The sequence below is a fragment of the Nerophis ophidion genome, linkage group LG24, assembly GCF_033978795.1.
Source record: "Nerophis ophidion isolate RoL-2023_Sa linkage group LG24, RoL_Noph_v1.0, whole genome shotgun sequence".
Lineage (NCBI taxonomy): Eukaryota > Metazoa > Chordata > Actinopteri > Syngnathiformes > Syngnathidae > Nerophis > Nerophis ophidion.
Window position 1 is genome coordinate 2,127,977 of NC_084634.1, and position 17,500 is coordinate 2,145,476.

Below are 17,500 nucleotides of genomic sequence, written 5' to 3' on the forward strand. Positions count from 1 at the left end.
AAGTATTCTAGATTTTTCTATGGTAATATGCTAAAGTTTTACACTAGCTTTGTTGCTAATTTTGTTAGTTTAAACCTAAAAATCTTGGCTTTTGATACTTGGCAGCATCTTAGAAGTATGCTTGCTTTTTCTATGTTAACATGCTAATGTTTTATGATAGCTTCGTTGCTAATTTTGTTCGTTTAAACCTAAAAATCTTGGCATTTGATACTTGGCACCATCTTAGAAGTATTCTAGCGTTTTCTGTGTTAGCATGCTAAAGTTTCATGCTAGCTTCGTTGCTAATTTTGTTCGTTTAAACCTAAAAATCTTGGCTTTTGATACTTGGCACCATCTTAGAAGTATTCTAGCGTTTTCTGTGTTAGCATGCTAAAGTTTCATGCTAGCTTCGTTGCTAATTTTGTTCGTTTAAACCTAAATATCTTGGCTTTTGATACTTGGCACCATCTTAGAAGTATGCTATCTGTTTCTACGTTAGTATGCTAACGTTTTATGCCAGCTTTAGTGATAATTTTGTTTGTTTAAACCTTAAAATCCTAACTTGATTCTTGGCACCATATTGGAAGTATGTTCTCTTTTTCTATGTTAGCATGCGAAAGTTTTATGCTAGCATTGTTGCTAATTTTGTTTGTTTTAACATTGAAATCTTGGCTTTTGATACTTGGCACGAATTTGGAAGTATTCTAGATTTTTCCATGGTAATATGCTAAAGTTTTACGCTAGCTTCGTTGCTAATTTTGTTAGTTTAAACCTAAAAATCTTGGCTTTTGATACTTGGCAGCATTTTTGAAGTAGTCTAGCGTATTCTGTGTTAGCATGCTAAAGTTTTATGCCAGCTTCATTGCTAATTTCGTTCGTTTAAACCTAAAAATCTTGGCTTTTTATACTTTGCACCATTTTAGAAGTATGCTATCTTTTTCTATGTTAGCATGTTAAGTTTTTGTTAGCATTGTTGCTAATTTTTTTTGTTTAAAACTAAAAAATGTTGGCTTTTGATACTTGGCACCATCTTAGAAGTATTCTAGCATTTTCTGTGTTAGCATGCTAAAGTTTTATGCTAATTTCGTTGCTAATTTTGTTCGTTTAAACCTAAAAATCTTGGCTTTTGATACTTGGCACCATCTTAGAAGTATGCTATCTTTTTCTATGTTAGCATGTTAACTTTTTATGTTAGGATTGTTGCTAAAATTTTTTGTTCAAAACTAAAAAATGTTGGCTTTTGGTACTCTGCACCATCTTAGAAGTACGCTAACTTTCTAATGTTACATATGAACACTTTCCGAGGTTCAGTTTAGCGTCAAACCTTTTTTCCGACGGTATGGCTTCCCTTCCGCTTCCCAGCATGCATCTGTCCCCTGGCGGCGGTCCTAGCGTGAAGTTTAATCACAGCCTGCTTGCCGCGGCGGAAGAGCGACGCCCCGTCTGCCGCTAACGTTCAATTCTCCGAGATGGAATGCGCGGGGAAAGAGACACTTACACATGTTGGAGCGCTCGCTAACGTGGAGACGGTGGTCGGGGGATGGGGGCTGGGGGGGTGGCGGGTGTTGTTGAGATGAGACGCTCACAGATGGCGGCGACGGCGAGCGCGGTCGACAGGAGAGTTTTTGTTTCTTCCCGGGAACAAAGTCACGTCGCCGCCTTTCATCGTCCTGATGAGCAACGCCAGCTGTCGCCGGAATTAATCAATAAAGTGAGGACGCCTTCCAGTCCTCGCCTCGCCAGGTCACATGATCTTTCCACGCTGCTAACACTAAAGATGCTAATACGCTAATGCCCCCATCCCCCTTCCCCTTCGAAGTCTTAGAAGTATGCACATTTTCCTATGTTAGCATGCTAACCTTCTATGAGAGCATTGTTGCTAATTAAGTTCGTTTAAACCTTAAAATCCCGGCTTTTGATACTTGGCACCAACGTAGAATGATGCTAAATTTTTCTATGTTAGCATGCTAACGTTATATGCTAGCGCAGTTGCTAATTAAGTTCGTTTAAACCTTAAAATCCCGGCTTTTGATACTTGGCACCAACGTAGAATGATGCTAAATTTTTCTATGTTAGCATGCTAACGTTATGTGCTAGCGCAGTTGCTAATTATGTTCGTTTGAACTTTAAAATCCCGGCTATTGATACTTGGCACCTATTTGGAAATATGATAACCTTTTCTGTTAGCATGCTAACGTTTTATGCTAGCGTAGTTGCTAATTAAGTTCGTTTAAACCTTAAAATCCCGGCTTTTGATACTTGGCACCAACGTAGAATGATGCTAAATTTTTCTATGTTAGCATGCTAACGTTATATGCTAGCGCAGTTGCTAATTATGTTCGTTTGAACTTTAAAATCCCGGCTATTGATACTTGGCACCAATTTGGAAATATGATAACCTTTTCTGTTAGCATGCTAACATTTTATGCTAGCGCAGTTGCTAATTATGTTCGTTTAAACCTTAAAATCCCGGCTTTTGATACTTGGCACCAACGTAGAATTATGCAAAATTTTTCTATGTTAGCATGCTAATGTTTTATGTGAGCATTGTTGCTAATTTTGTTCTTTTGAAACCCTACAAATGATAGCTTTTGATACTTGGCACAAACTTGCAAATATGCTAACCTTTTCTTTGTTAGCATGCAAGTGTTGTTGCTAATTATGTTTGTTTAAACCTACAAATCCCGGCTTTTGATACTTGGCACCAATTTCGAAGTATGCTAACTTTTTCCACGTTAGCATGCTAAAGTTTTACGCGGCCGATTCTATTTATTTTTGCCACAAATGTTCTTTTTTTCTCTCTGCTTGCAGAAGATTCTCTCCGGTCACTCCGGGTCCGGCCAGCCACAGAGCCGGCGCCCCGCTGCCGATGCATGCCCCGCTGCGGCGGCGGACCCGCTCATGTTGGAGCAGCTGCAGGCGCGCATCAAGGAGCTGAAGGCGTGGCTGCGACACACCGAGCTCCTCATCTTCAACTCCTGCCTTCGCCGGGACACCGCCGCCTCCGCACAGCTGGCCAGCTTCAAGGTAGGCGGGGCTTCTTCCCCAATGTCCCGCCTCCCGCCCACACAGTCTCAGGCCTGAACCTGCATTAAAAAAAAATGACAAATGTAGCTCCGTGGTTGCTAAGCTAGCTGAGCTTGACATCAAAGTCCTCACCTTCACTGTTTCTCACCTTCTTTATCAAAGTGAGGCCTTCAAAAAGAGCTACTGGACATTAAAAATGATCAAAGAAAATAAATCACTAATTGATTAGTCATTAATTAATGTATGCTTTCAACAATTATACTAAAATAATAGAAAATAAATGCTATGATCATTTTGCATTGGTAGTAAAAACATGTACTGATAAAACAACAACAATAAATTCATGAAATAAATGGCAGCATCAAATAATTTATTCATAAAAACAGCAATAAATGAATAACTTAATCAATTATTGAATGTGTTTGTAATGAATAATTCTATTTTTACTATTAGTTGAATATTTCATGAATAATACAAATAAGTACATTTTAATCAAATAAAGTAAAAAATAAATGAATGAATGTATGAATAAATAAATACACAAATAAATAAACACATGAATTCATTAATAAAATGCTGGTTATGGATGTTGTTTGCAGTAATGCTTGTCAAGTAAAACAATTTTAAAAAATGCAATAAAATAATGACCTAAATCAACAAAATGTTTGCTTTGTTACTTCTAATTACTTTGCATGTATTATTACTTAATGTATTAGTAGTTTTTTATTTATTATTAGTTTTTGTTATTACTTTTAACGCAATATTACTTTTAATGTATTCTTACTTTGTACGAAATATTACTTTATACTTATTACTAATTTAATGTAATACTTTTAATGTATTATTACTTTAAACATATTACTACTTTTAATGTAATAATTTTAATGTATTACTTTTTATGTACCTTTACTTTTTAGGTAATAGTACTTTTAATGTATTATTACTTTTTACGTAATATTACTTTATATGTATTATTACTTATAATTTAATACTTTTAATGTTTTATCACTTTTTATTTATCATAACTTTATGAGTATTTTAAATTTTAATATATTAGTACTTTTTACGTATTATTACTTTATGGGTATTATCACCTTTATTGTAATAATTTTAAGTAGTATTACTTTTAATACATTATTACTTTTTACGTAATATTACTTTATATGAATTATCACTTTTAATGTAATACTTTTTATTATTATTGTTTTATAAGTTTTAATTAATTGAATGTATTATTACCTTTTACGTAATATTACTTGTAACATATTCATTTTTACGTATGATTACCTTATTACTATTAATGTAATAATTTGAATTTATATTAATTTTTATTTATGATTATTTTATAAGTATTAATAATTTTTTACGTAATATTACTTTATACTTATTATCCCCTTTCTTTTTATACTTTTTTACGTCATATTACTTTTAATACATTATTACTTTTTACGTAATATTACTTTATACGTGTTATCACTTTTAATGTAATACTTTTTATTATTATTACTTTATAAGTATTAATTATTTGAATGTATTATTACCTTTCACGTAATATTACTTTTAACATGTTACTTTTTATGTAATATAACCTTATGCCTCTTTTTACTTTTAATGTAATACTTGTGATTTATTATTACTTTTTAATTATTATTATTTTACAAAGTATGAATACTTTTCATGTAATATTACTTCATACATATTAGTTACTTATAATTGGATACTCTTAATGTTTTATTACTTTTTATTCATCATAAATGTATAAGTTTTTGTACTTTTATTATATAAATACATTTGACGTAATATTACTTTATACATATTTTTACTTATAGTTTAATACTTTAATTATATTAATACTTTTTACGTGATATTACTTTCTACTTATGTGGGCTCTAGCGAGGATGTCGTTGTGGTTTGTGTTGTGGTTTGTGTTGTGGTTGTGTTGTGGTTTGTGTTGTGGTTTGTGCAGCCCTTTGAGACACTAGCGATTTAGGGCTATATAAATAATCATTGATTGATTGATTGATTGATTATTATCACCTTATTGTAATACTTTTTACGTAATATTACTTTTAATACATTATTACTTTTTACGTAATATTACTTTATATGTATTATCACTTTTAATGTAGTACTTTTTAGTATTATTATTTTATAAGTATCAATTATTTTAATGTATTAATACCTTGTACGTAATATTACTTTTAACATATTACTATTTACGTAATATTAACTTTATACGTAATACTACTTTTGACGTAATAATTTTAATGTATTATCACTTTTAATGTACTAATACTTTTTACGTACTTCTACTTTTTAGGTAAATTTACATTTAATGTATTATTACTTTTTACATAATATTACTTTATACGTATTATTACTAATAATTTTCCTACTTTTTATTCATCATAACTTTAAAAGTATTTTTACTTTTAATATATTAATACGTTTTACGGAATATTACTTTATACGTATTACCACCTTTATTGCAATACTTTTTACGTAATATTATTTTTAATACATTATTTATTTTTACGTAATTTTACTTTATACATCTTATTACTTTAATACTTTTAACATTTTATTACTTTTTATTCATCACCACGTTATAAGTATTTTTAATTGTAATATATGATTACTTTTTACATAATCTTACTTTATATGTATTATTACTTTTAATTAAATATTTATTATTATTATTATTTTATAAGTATAAATTATTTTAATGTACTATTACCGTTTACGTAATATTACTTTTAACATATTACTTTTTACGTAATATTACTTTATATGTTTTATCACTTTTAATGTAATACTTTTTATTATTATTATTTTATAAGTATTCATTATTTTACCTATTACGTAACATTACTTTTTAAGTAATTTTAACTTATACCTCTTATTACTTTTAATGCAATCATTTTAATGTATTTTTGCTTTTTATTTATTATTATTTTATAAGTATAAATACTTTTTACGTAGTATTACTTTATACGTGTTATCACTTTTAATGTACTATTACTTTTGAGGTAGTGTTACTTTTTTTATAAGCGCCAAAAAGCAAAAAAAGAGGTTTTAAGTGGACAATAAGACTCAAAAACAAACATAAGTAATATTCTCACACTCCAAAACAAAGTTGATGATTGATAGTAGGCTAAATGGCGGGCGCAGGATCCCATGCTAACGCGATGCTAATCAGCTAGCATCCTCACATTAGCCTAGCATTAGCTTATGCAAGCATATGCAAATGAGCCTGGCCTTGATGCCTCACTGAGGGGGCGTGGTCACATGTCACCTGATCTATTCTGGGGCGGGCTTTAGCCTTGAAACGCTCAGTTAGCATGTCGCTAACCCCTGCAAAATGTAGGCATGCTATTTTATTATATTTTATATGTCTCACACACACACACACACACAAACACACACACACACACACACAAGCTCCTCCCCCCCAGCTAACCTTCCTCTTAATTGAATTAGCGCTCTGTTAAGATAGCATATCATGCACACACACGCACACACACACACACACACACACACACACGCACACACACACGCACACACACACACACACACACACACACACACACACACACACACACCCCAGGCCATCATTGTGTGTGTGTGTGTGTGTGTGCCGCCGCAGGATGAAGACTTCACACACCTCTTAAATACTGAGCACGGTATTAGTAGATCACACTACCAATTGTATACTTTGTACACACTAATAGTACACACTATTGTATACTTTGTACACACTAATAGTACACACTATTGTATACTTTGTACACACTAATAGTACACACTATTTTACACTTTGTACATACTAATAGTACACACTATTTTACACTTTGCACACACTAATAGAACACACTAATTTGTACTTTGACACTTTAATAGTACACACTATTTCATACCTTGTACACACTAATAATACACAATATTGTATACTTTGTACACACTAATAGTACACACTATACTTTGTACACACTAATAGTACACACTGTTTTACACTTTGGAACACTAATAGTACACACTATTTTATAGATTTTACTCACTAATATTACACACTATTGTATACTTTGTACACACTAACAGTACACACTATTGTATACTTTGTACACACTAACAGTACACACTATTGTATACTTTGTACACACTAATAGTACACACTGTTTTACACTTTAGAACACTAATAGTACATACTATTTTATAGATTGTACTCACTAATATTACACACTATTGAACACATTAATAGTACACACTATTTTGCACTTTGAACACACTAATAGTACATTCTATTGTACACTTTGTACACACTAATAGTACACACTATTTTACCCTTTGTACACACTAATAGTACACACTATTGTATACTTTGTACACACTAATAGTTCACACTCTTGTATACTTTGTACACACTAATAGTACACACTATTTTACACTTTGTACATACTAATAGTACACACTATTTTACACTTTGCACACACTAATAGAACACACTAATTTGTACTTTGACACTTTAATAGTACACACTATTTCATACCTTCTACACACTAATAATACACAATATTGTATACTTTGTACACACTAACAGTACACACTATTGTATACTTTGTACACACTAATAGTACACACTATACTTTGTACACACTAATAGTACACACTATACTTTGTACACACTAATAGTACACACTGTTTTACACTTTAGAACACTAATAGTACACACTATTTTATAGATTTTACTCACTAATATTACACACTATTCTATACTTTGTAGATACTAACAGTACACACTATTGTATACTTTTTACACACTAACAGTACACACTATTTTATACTTTGTACAGACTAATAGCACACACTGTTTTACACTTTAGAACACTAATAGTACATTCTATTTTATAGATTGTACTCACTAATATTACACACTATTGAACACATTAATAGTACACACTATTTTGCACTTTGAACACACTAATAGTACATTCTATTGTACACTTTGTACACACTAATAGTACACACTGTTTTACACTTTGCACACACATATAGTACACACTGTTTTACACTTTGTACACACTAATAGTACACACTATTTTACACTTTGCACAGATTAATAGTACACACTATTTTACACTTTGTACATACTAGTAGTACACACTATTTTACACTTTGCACACACTAATAGAACACACTAATTTGTACTTTGACACTTTAATAGTACACACTATTTCATACCTTGTACAGACTAATAATACACAATATTTTATAGATTTTACGCACTAATAGTACACACTATTTTATAGATTGTACGCACTAATAGTAAACATGCTAATTTTAGATTGTGCACACTAATAGTACACACTATTTTACACTTTGTAGACACTAATAGTACACACTGATTTACACTTTGTACACACTAATAGTACACACTGTTTTGTACTTTGAACACATTAATAGTACACACTATTTTGCGCTCTGAACACACTGATAGTACACGCTATTTTAAACTTTGTACACACTAATAGTACACACTATTTTACACTTTGTACACACTAATAGTACACACTGTTTTACACTTTGCACACACTAATAGTACACACTGTTTTACACTTTGTACACACAAACAGTACACACTAATTTACACTTTGTACACACTAATATTACACACTATTTTACACTTTGTACATACTAATAGTACGCACTTTTTTACACTTTGCACACACTAATAGAACACACTAATTTGTACTTTGACACTTTAATAGTACACACTATTTCATACCTTGTACAGACTAATAATACACAATATTTTATAAATTTTACGCACTAATAGTACACACTATTTTATAGATTGTACGCACTAATAGTAAACATGCTAATTTTAGATTGTGCACACTAATAGTACACACTATTTTACACTTTGTACACACTAATAGTACACACTGATTTACACTTTGTACACACTAATAGTACACACTGTTTTGTACTTTGAACACATTAATAGTACACACTATTTTGCGCTCTGAACACACTGATAGTACACGCTATTTTAAACTTTGTACACACTAATAGTACACACTATTTTACACTTTGTACACACTAATAGTACACACTGTTTTACACTTTGCACACACTAATAGTACACACTGTTTTACACTTCGTACACACAAACAGTACACACTAATTTACACTTTGTACACACTAATATTACACACTATTTTACACTTTGTACATACTAATAGTACGCACTTTTTTATACTTTGCACACACTAATAGTACACTATTTTATACCTTGACACTTTAATAGTACACACTATTTCATACCTTGTACACACTAATAGTACACAATATTGTATACTTTGTACACACTAATAGTACACACTAATAGTACACACTATTTTGTAGATTAATTGTCCACACTAATAGTAAACCCTATATTTAAATAGTACACACTAATAGTACACACTAATAGTACACACTATTTTTAAATAGTACACACATTTCCTTCTTCCTGTTTTCCTTCATTTTCTTTGATCTTCTTTCTCTTCATTTGCTCTCCTTCTGTCCTCTTTTCCTTCCCTCATTTGTTTCCTCTTTCTTCCTTTTTTGACCTGTTTTCCTTCCTTCATTTCTTTTTCCATTTCCTTTTTCATCCTTTCCTCTTTCCTTTCCTTTGTTTCTTCCTTCATCTTGTCCTCACCTTTGTCCTCTTTCTCTTCCTTCATTTCCTGTCCTTCTGTCCTCTTTCCCTCCCTTCATTTATTTCCTCTTTCCTTTTTGACCTGTTTCCCTTCTTTCATTTCTTATAATCTCCTTTCCTTCTTCCTGTCCTTACTTCTTTCATCCTACCCTTCCTTCATTTATTTATTTATTTTCCTTTTTTCTTTATGTTGTTCCCTTCCATTTATTCTTCTTTCCTTACATCTTCTCTTCCTTTATTTCCTCCTCTTTTATTTCAGTTCTTCTCTTTTCTTTTTCCATTTCCAGTTATTTTGTTCTTTTTCCTTCCTTCTCTTCTTACTTTTTCTTTCATCGTTCCCTTCCTTCATTTTTTCTTTCATTTATTTTCCTCTTTCCTTTCCTTTGTTTCTTCCTTCATCTTGTCCTCCCCTTTCTCCTCTTTCTCTTCCTTCATTTACTCCTTCTCTTCTTTCTTCCTTCCTCTAGTCGTTCCCTTTTTTTATTCATTCATTGACTTTGCCTTTTTTCCTTTTTATTTCCTGTGATTATTCCTTCCTCTTGTTTGACCTTCTCTCCTTCCCTTTTCCCTCTATCCCTTCCTTAATTTCCTGTCTTCCTGTTCATTTCCTTCTTTTTCTCCCTGAATTGTTGCTTTCCTTATTTTGTCTTTCTCTTCCTTTTCTCTCTTTCTTATCCGTATTTTTCTTCCTTCCTCCTTCCCTTTCTCCTTACTTTTTTCATCTTTCCCTTCCTTCATTTCTTCCTTCTTTCCCTTCATTTCCTGTCTTTCTGTCCTCTTTCTCTTCCTTCATTTACTCCCTCTATTCTTTTTTCCTTCCTCTAGTCTTTCCCTCCCTTTTTTTATTATTTTATTGACTTGTTCTTCTTTCCTTTCTATTTCCTGTCATTATTTCTTCCTCTTGTTTGACCTCCTCTCCATCCTTCTTCTCCTTTCTTCTTCCCTCTTTCCCTTCCTATCTTCCTGTCATTCCTTCACTTCCTTCTTTTTCTCTCCCAATTGTTGCTTCCTTTTCCCTCTTTCTTATCCTTATATTCTTTCTTCATTGTCCTCACTTCTTTCATCTTTCCCTTCCTTCATTTCTTCCTTCTTTTTCTTGATTTTGTCCTCCCCTTTGTCCTCTTTCTCTACCTTCATTTAATCCCTCTTTTCTTTCTTCCTCCCTCTAGTCTTTCCCTTCCTCTTTTGTTCTTTCATTGAGTTTGACTTCTTTCCTTCTTATTTCCTGTCATCATTCCTTCCTCTTGTTTGACCTTTGCTCCTTCCTTCTTCCCTCTTTCCCTTCCTTCACATCCTTCTTTCTCCCTCTCAACTATTGCTTTACTTATTTTGTCTTTCTCTTCCCTTTCCCTCTTTCTTATCCTTGTATTCTTCCTTCCTTCCTCCTTCCCCTCCTTCATTTTTCCTTCCCTTTGTCCTTACTTTTTTCATCTTTCCCCTCCTTCATTTCCTCCTTTTCTTTCAACATGTCTTCTTCCCCTCTTCCCTTCTTCCTTTCCTTTGGTTCTTCTTTCCTTTTCTCCTCCTTCTTTTTTCACTTGCTTTTCTTTGTTCTTCTTTCCTCTTTCCTTTTCATCATTATTTATGTTCGGTCTCCGTTTCCTTTGCCCTTCTATCCTTCCTACATTTCCGAATCCTTTTCCTTCATTCCCTGTCTGTCTGTCCTCTTTCTCTTTCCTCATTGACTCCTTTTCTTCTTCCTTCCTTTCTTCCCTAATTTCCTTCCTTTCCATTTTTCCTTCGTCTTACTTTCCTTTTTCTTTTTTCCTTCCTTGGTTTCCTCCTTCCTCATTCCCTTCTGATATGTCCCTCCTCCTACACACACACACACACACACACACACACACACACACACACACACACACACACACACACACACACGCGCGAGGAGGGATCAACAAGCGACTTTCTTATCAGCGAGTGTGTTGCTCCGCCTCCTGTGGTTGCGTGGAGATGAATCCTTTCTCCCGCTGTTCGATTCCCGCTAACCCCTCCACTCCCCCACCCCCCCCCTTCGCTCTTTGACCTTCTCCAATTTCTATTTCCTTCCTTCCTCACGTTGAGAAAAGTCGCCGTTAATGCGTAGAACCTCGTGACTCCGCCCATTCCCCGCCGCCAACAGGTTAGTGCGGCCACCTGGCGTGCGAGTCACGTGACCTCCGTGTCGGAAGCTTCCAGAAGCTGTGAGGACCAACGAGACGTGGGACTTTCATCTTGGCAAGGAGGCGGAGACTTTGATCTCAGAAGACCTTGCATCCCAGCCAAGATGGCGGCGAAGAAGTCACGTGACACCCGGAGAGCACACGACGCTCAATGGAAACATCTTCTTGCTCAAAGGCCATTGGTCAGGACCGAGGGGGAGGAGCATAAGTCAATTCCATTTTATACGTTCGCTGGGTCCCATTGAGGCACTTGTGTACTTACACTTATGTTTTAAGTATACTCCTGTACTTACACTTTATATTTTAAATACATTTGTGTACTTACACTTATTATTTTAAGTACACTTGTGTAGTTACACTTAATAATGTAAGTACACTTGTGTACTTGTAAATAGTATTTTAAGTACACTTGTGTACTTACACTTAGTATTTTGAGTACACTTGTGTACTTACATCTAATATTTTAAGTACCTTAGTGTGTACACGTGTGTACTTACACTGAGTATTTTAAGTAAACTTGTGTACTTACATTTATGGTTTTCAGTACACTTGTGTAGTTACACTTAATATTTTAAGTGCACTTGTGTACTTAAACATATTATTTTAAGTACACTTGTGTAGTTACACTTAATATTTTAAGTACACTTGTGTACTTCTACTTGGTATTTTGAGTGCACTTGTGTACTTACATTTAGTATTTTAAGTATCTCAGTGTGTGCACGTGTACTTACACTTAGTCTGTAGAGTACACCCGTGTACTTACACTTAGTCTTTTGAGTACATAAGTCTACACTTGTGTACTTACGCTGAGTCTTTTGAGTACAGTCGTGTACTTACACTTAGTATTTCAATCACATTGGTGTGTACGCTTGTGTACTTAAACTTAGTATTTTGCGCCAGCGCCCCCCGCGACCCCGAAAGGGAATAAGCGGTAGAAAATGGATGGATGGATGGATGTACACTTGTTTACTTACACTTTGTCTTTTGAGTGCTTGAGTGTGTACACTTATGTATATACACTTTGCCTTTTCGATAATTAAGTGTGTACACTTGTGTACTCACACTTAGTATTCCAAGTACCTTAGTGTGTACGCGTGTGTACCTACACTTAGTCTTTGGAGTACACATGTGCACTTAAACTTAGTATTTTAAGTACATTAGTGTGTACACTTGTGTACTCAAACATAGTATTTTGGGTGCACTTGTATTTTAAGTTCATTAGTGATTACACTTGTCTACTTACACTTCGTCTTTTAAGTGCTTGAGTGTGTGCACTTATTTACCTACACTTTGTCTTTTCGGTAACTAAGTGTTTACACTTGTGTACTCACACTTAGTATTTCAAGTACCTTAGTGTGTACACATGTGTACCTACACTTAGTCTTTAGAGTAAACGTGTGTACTTACACTTGATGTTTTAAAACACATTAGTGTGTACACTTGTGTACTTACTCTCAGTCCTATGGGGGTGGGGGCTCGGTTTAGTGCCAGGGGTAAAGGAAGCGGTGGAGGCGGAGCAGGAAGTGCGTTGAGAAAACTGATGAGACAATCTTCATCATGTCTTCCTCCTCCTCCGTGACCAAACTCCTCCCCCTCGTCTTCCTCCTCCGTGACCAAACTCCTCCCCCTCGTCTTCCTCCTCCGTGAACAATCCTTCTACCGCTCTAATTCGCCTCTCCCTGCTCCCCTCGCCACGCCGGCCGCCAGCGGGCGTCACGCCGCCCATTTTGTTGTTGTTTAGAGCCTTCACACTCACACACACTCACACACACACACACACACACACACACACACACACACACACACACACATTCTTGTAGTTCTGACCCTCTGGGGACCTGAGAAAAATGCCGACCTCTTTAGGACCACCCTTTCTAGATAAATAAATATTTGTATTTACAACATTAATCATAAATACTATGCAAATATAAAAAAAATGAAGCCTCTAGTTAATATTTTTGGGGGAATTTTGGTTAGTAATTGTTCTGTAGTCTTTATTATTTACTTCCATATTATTACAGTATGTCTCTATATACATATTTATTTAAATGTTTTATTAAATTTTGGCCAAAGGGGGCGCATTTAAATTCCTTACACGCACTTGTTATTACAAATGTTGACCAGAGGGGGAGCACTTCACATGTTAATTTACACACGCTTGTTATTTCATATGTTGGCCACTTTTAAAACCGACAGACAGTCAATTAGAACAATATCCCTCCTTTTTGGGACCACCCTCATTTTGATAGATTTCAAATGAGACGTTCTCTATCAGATGCGATGGTTTTCCGTATTGGGACCACAGTTTAAGTCCTCACTTTTTCACCGGTCCTCACATGGACGGAACTTGTTCGCCGGTCCTCATATGGACGGAACTTCTTCGCCGGTCCTCATATGGACGGAACTTGTTCGCCGGTCCTCATATGGACGGAACTTGTTCGCCGGTCCTCATATGGACGGAACTTGTTCGCCGGTCCTCATATGGACGGAAGTTGTTCACCGGTCCTCACATGGACGGAACTTGTTCACCGGTTCTCATATGGACGGAACTTGTTCACCGGTCCTCACATGGACGGAAGTTGTTCACCGGTCCTCACATGGACGGAAGTTGTTCACCGGTCCTCACATGGACGGAAGTTGTTCACCGGTCCTCACATGGACGGAACTTGTTCACCGGTCCTCACATGGACGGAACTTGTTCACCGGTCCTCACATGGACGGAACTTGTTTACCGGTCCTCATATGGACGGAACTTTTTGGGGTCTCAGGAGGGTAGACATACAAGAACGCACACACACACACACACACATATACACGCACACACGGCGGGCTTGTCCTCTTGATCCTGTCTGCCGTGTTGTGCATCCTATTTGCTGTTTAGACAAGCAGGCCAGCCACAAATATGCTAAACTGCACACAGCCAGGGAGCAGATGAAAGACCGTGTGTGTGTGTGTGTGTGTGTGTGTGTGTGTGTGTGTGTGTGTGTGTGTGTGTGTGTGTGTGTTTGGAAATCCCATTTCATTGTCATAGTGTTTAATATTTATTGGAAAAATGTAAAGGAAATGTAAAAGAAGTGCTCCTCAGCGAGGAGGCGGGATTAGCATAAATAGTTTGAAGCGCGCCCGTGTCTGGGGAGTAAAGTCGCAAACAGGTGGCGTAAATACACACACACACACACACACGCTTACGCACACACACACACTGACCTTTACGCAGCTCGCTTGTTTCCCTGCCGGTTTCCCCGACTTAAGCGGGACCGCGACTGACCCCGGAGCAGCCAGACGCCTCGGCATGTATGGGGCTCCAGTCCTCCTGGCTTGTCCCCTGCTCGTCCGTCTCTTAGATTTAACTGCATGTTAGACACTTGGGGTTTGTGGGGGGCTAAGTGTGGTAGGGACCCACCATGGCCTTGATGTAAGTCGACTTCACTCCCTTTTAAACAGTTGAGCTGACTCTTCTTTTCTGCTCTGGTTGGGTGGCCACAAGCTCATCTCTGCATTGGTTGGGGACGTCTCTGCGCTGCCGACTTGTGGACTGGACTCTCAGACTATTGTGTTGGATTCACTATGGACTGGACTCTCACTATTACTTTAGATCCACTATGGACTGTACTCTAACTATTAAGTTAGATCAACTATATACTGGACTCTCACTATTATGTTAGATCCACTATGGACTGGACTCTCCCACTATTATGTTAGATCCACTGTGGGCTGGACTCTCACTATTATGTTAGATCCACTATGGACTGGACTCTCACACTATTATGTTAAATCCACAATAGACTGGACTCTCACTATTATGTTAGATCCACTATGGACTGGACTCTCCCACTATTATGTTAGATCCACTATGGACTGGACTCCCCCACTATTATGTTAGATCCACTATGGACTGGACTCTCACACTATTATGTTAGACCCACTATGGACTGGACTCTCACTATTATGTTAGATCCACTATGGACTGGACTCTCACACTATTATGTTAGATCCACTATGGACTGGACTCTCACTATTATGTTAGATCCACTATGGACTGGACTCTCACTATTATGTTAGATCCACTATGGACTGGACTCTCACATTATTATGTTAGATCCACTATGGACTGGACTCTCACTATTATGTTAGATCCACTATGGACTGGACTCTCACTATTATGTTAGATCCACTATGGACTGGACTCTCGCACTATTATGTTAGATCCACTATAGACTGGACTCTCACTATTATGTTAGATCCACTATAGACTGGACTCACACTATTATGTTAGATCCACTATGGACTGGACTCTCACACTATTATGTTAGATCCACGATGGACTGGACTCACTATTATGTTAGATCCACTATGGACTGGACTCTCACACTATTATGTTAGATCCACTATGGACTGGACTCACTATTATGTTAGATCCACTATGGACTGGACTCTCACACTATTATGTTAGATCCACTATGGACTGGACTCTCACTATTATGTTAGATCCACTATGGACTGGACTCTCACACTATTATGTTAGATCCACTATGGACTGGACTCACTATTATGTTAGATCCACTATGGACTGGACTCTCACACTATTATGTTAGATCCACTATGGACTGGACTCTCACTATTATGTTAGATCCACTATGGACTGGACTCTCACACTATTATGTTAGATCCACTATGGACTGGACTCTCACTATTATGTTGTTCCGGCTTTGCGTTGTGGGTTCTGTGTTGTTGGCTCGATGCGGGAGCAGTGCAGCCCTCTTGTTTGGTGCTGGGTCTCGTTTGTTTGGGCGGTGGTGTGTTAGTGCGGGTTTGGACTTGGGGGTGGAGTCTTTTAGTAGTCTTTTAGTAAGGGGTGGTGTTGATATCTCTCGTTTGCGGGTTGGCGTTCGGGCTTTCTGGCTAGCTGGCGTCGGCTGGTTTCCATTATCCTGTTGGTGTGTAGTTGTCGGTCGGGGTTTTTCGGTCGCTTTGATTTAATCGAGTGGTGCCGGTTGTCAGGGGTGTTTCAGTCGTTTCTGCTGCCGTTTGTGTGTGTTGTGGGCGGCCGTGGCTGCTGGATCCGGTGCGGGGGGGGTGGGAGATAATGTGGTTTGTAGCAGCCCATGCACGGGGTGGTTGTCGGGGCTGGCGAACTTGCCAGCTTCGTTCTTGCGTGTTGTCGTGTCGGTTGGCTTTGTCCGGTGTCGGCCCAAGCCTGCCCTTGCACTCTGCCGCACCGTCATCTGGGTGCTGGCTTGTCGGGGGGTCGACTCCGGGACAGGGGGTGGGGCGGATGGGGGGGTTGGTGACGTGATCGACTGGTTCTCGGTAAAAAAACAAGGTATAAAATACAAAATATATCAAATAAAACACATAACACTCAGCAAATGTAACATAGCATAAGATGTCAAATATAACACGTAAAATGTGTTACGTGAAAGATATAGCGGCAAACATAACACAGTTTACATAACACGTAAAACGTATAATGTGAAAGATATAACAGATAATATAACACAGGTTACATAACACGTAAAATATAGCACGTAAAACTTAAAACGTGAAAGATGTAACGGATAATATAACGCAGGTTACATAACACGTAACATATAACACGTAAAACGTATTACGTGAAAGATGTAATGGAAAA

At 36.5% G+C, this 17,500-nt stretch overlaps 1 protein-coding gene across 5 annotated transcripts in view; it reads left to right on the forward strand.

The window, feature by feature from the left end:
• Positions 1-17,500, forward strand: part of LOC133542387 (A-kinase anchor protein 6-like) — a 151,833-nt gene that overhangs the window by 108,220 nt on the left and 26,113 nt on the right. For all 5 annotated transcript variants that reach the window (XM_061886443.1, XM_061886447.1, XM_061886446.1 and 2 more), the window contains one exon: positions 2,791-3,006. In XM_061886443.1, coding sequence (XP_061742427.1) covers positions 2,791-3,006 — 216 coding nt within the window. The remainder of the gene's footprint in view (positions 1-2,790; positions 3,007-17,500) is intronic.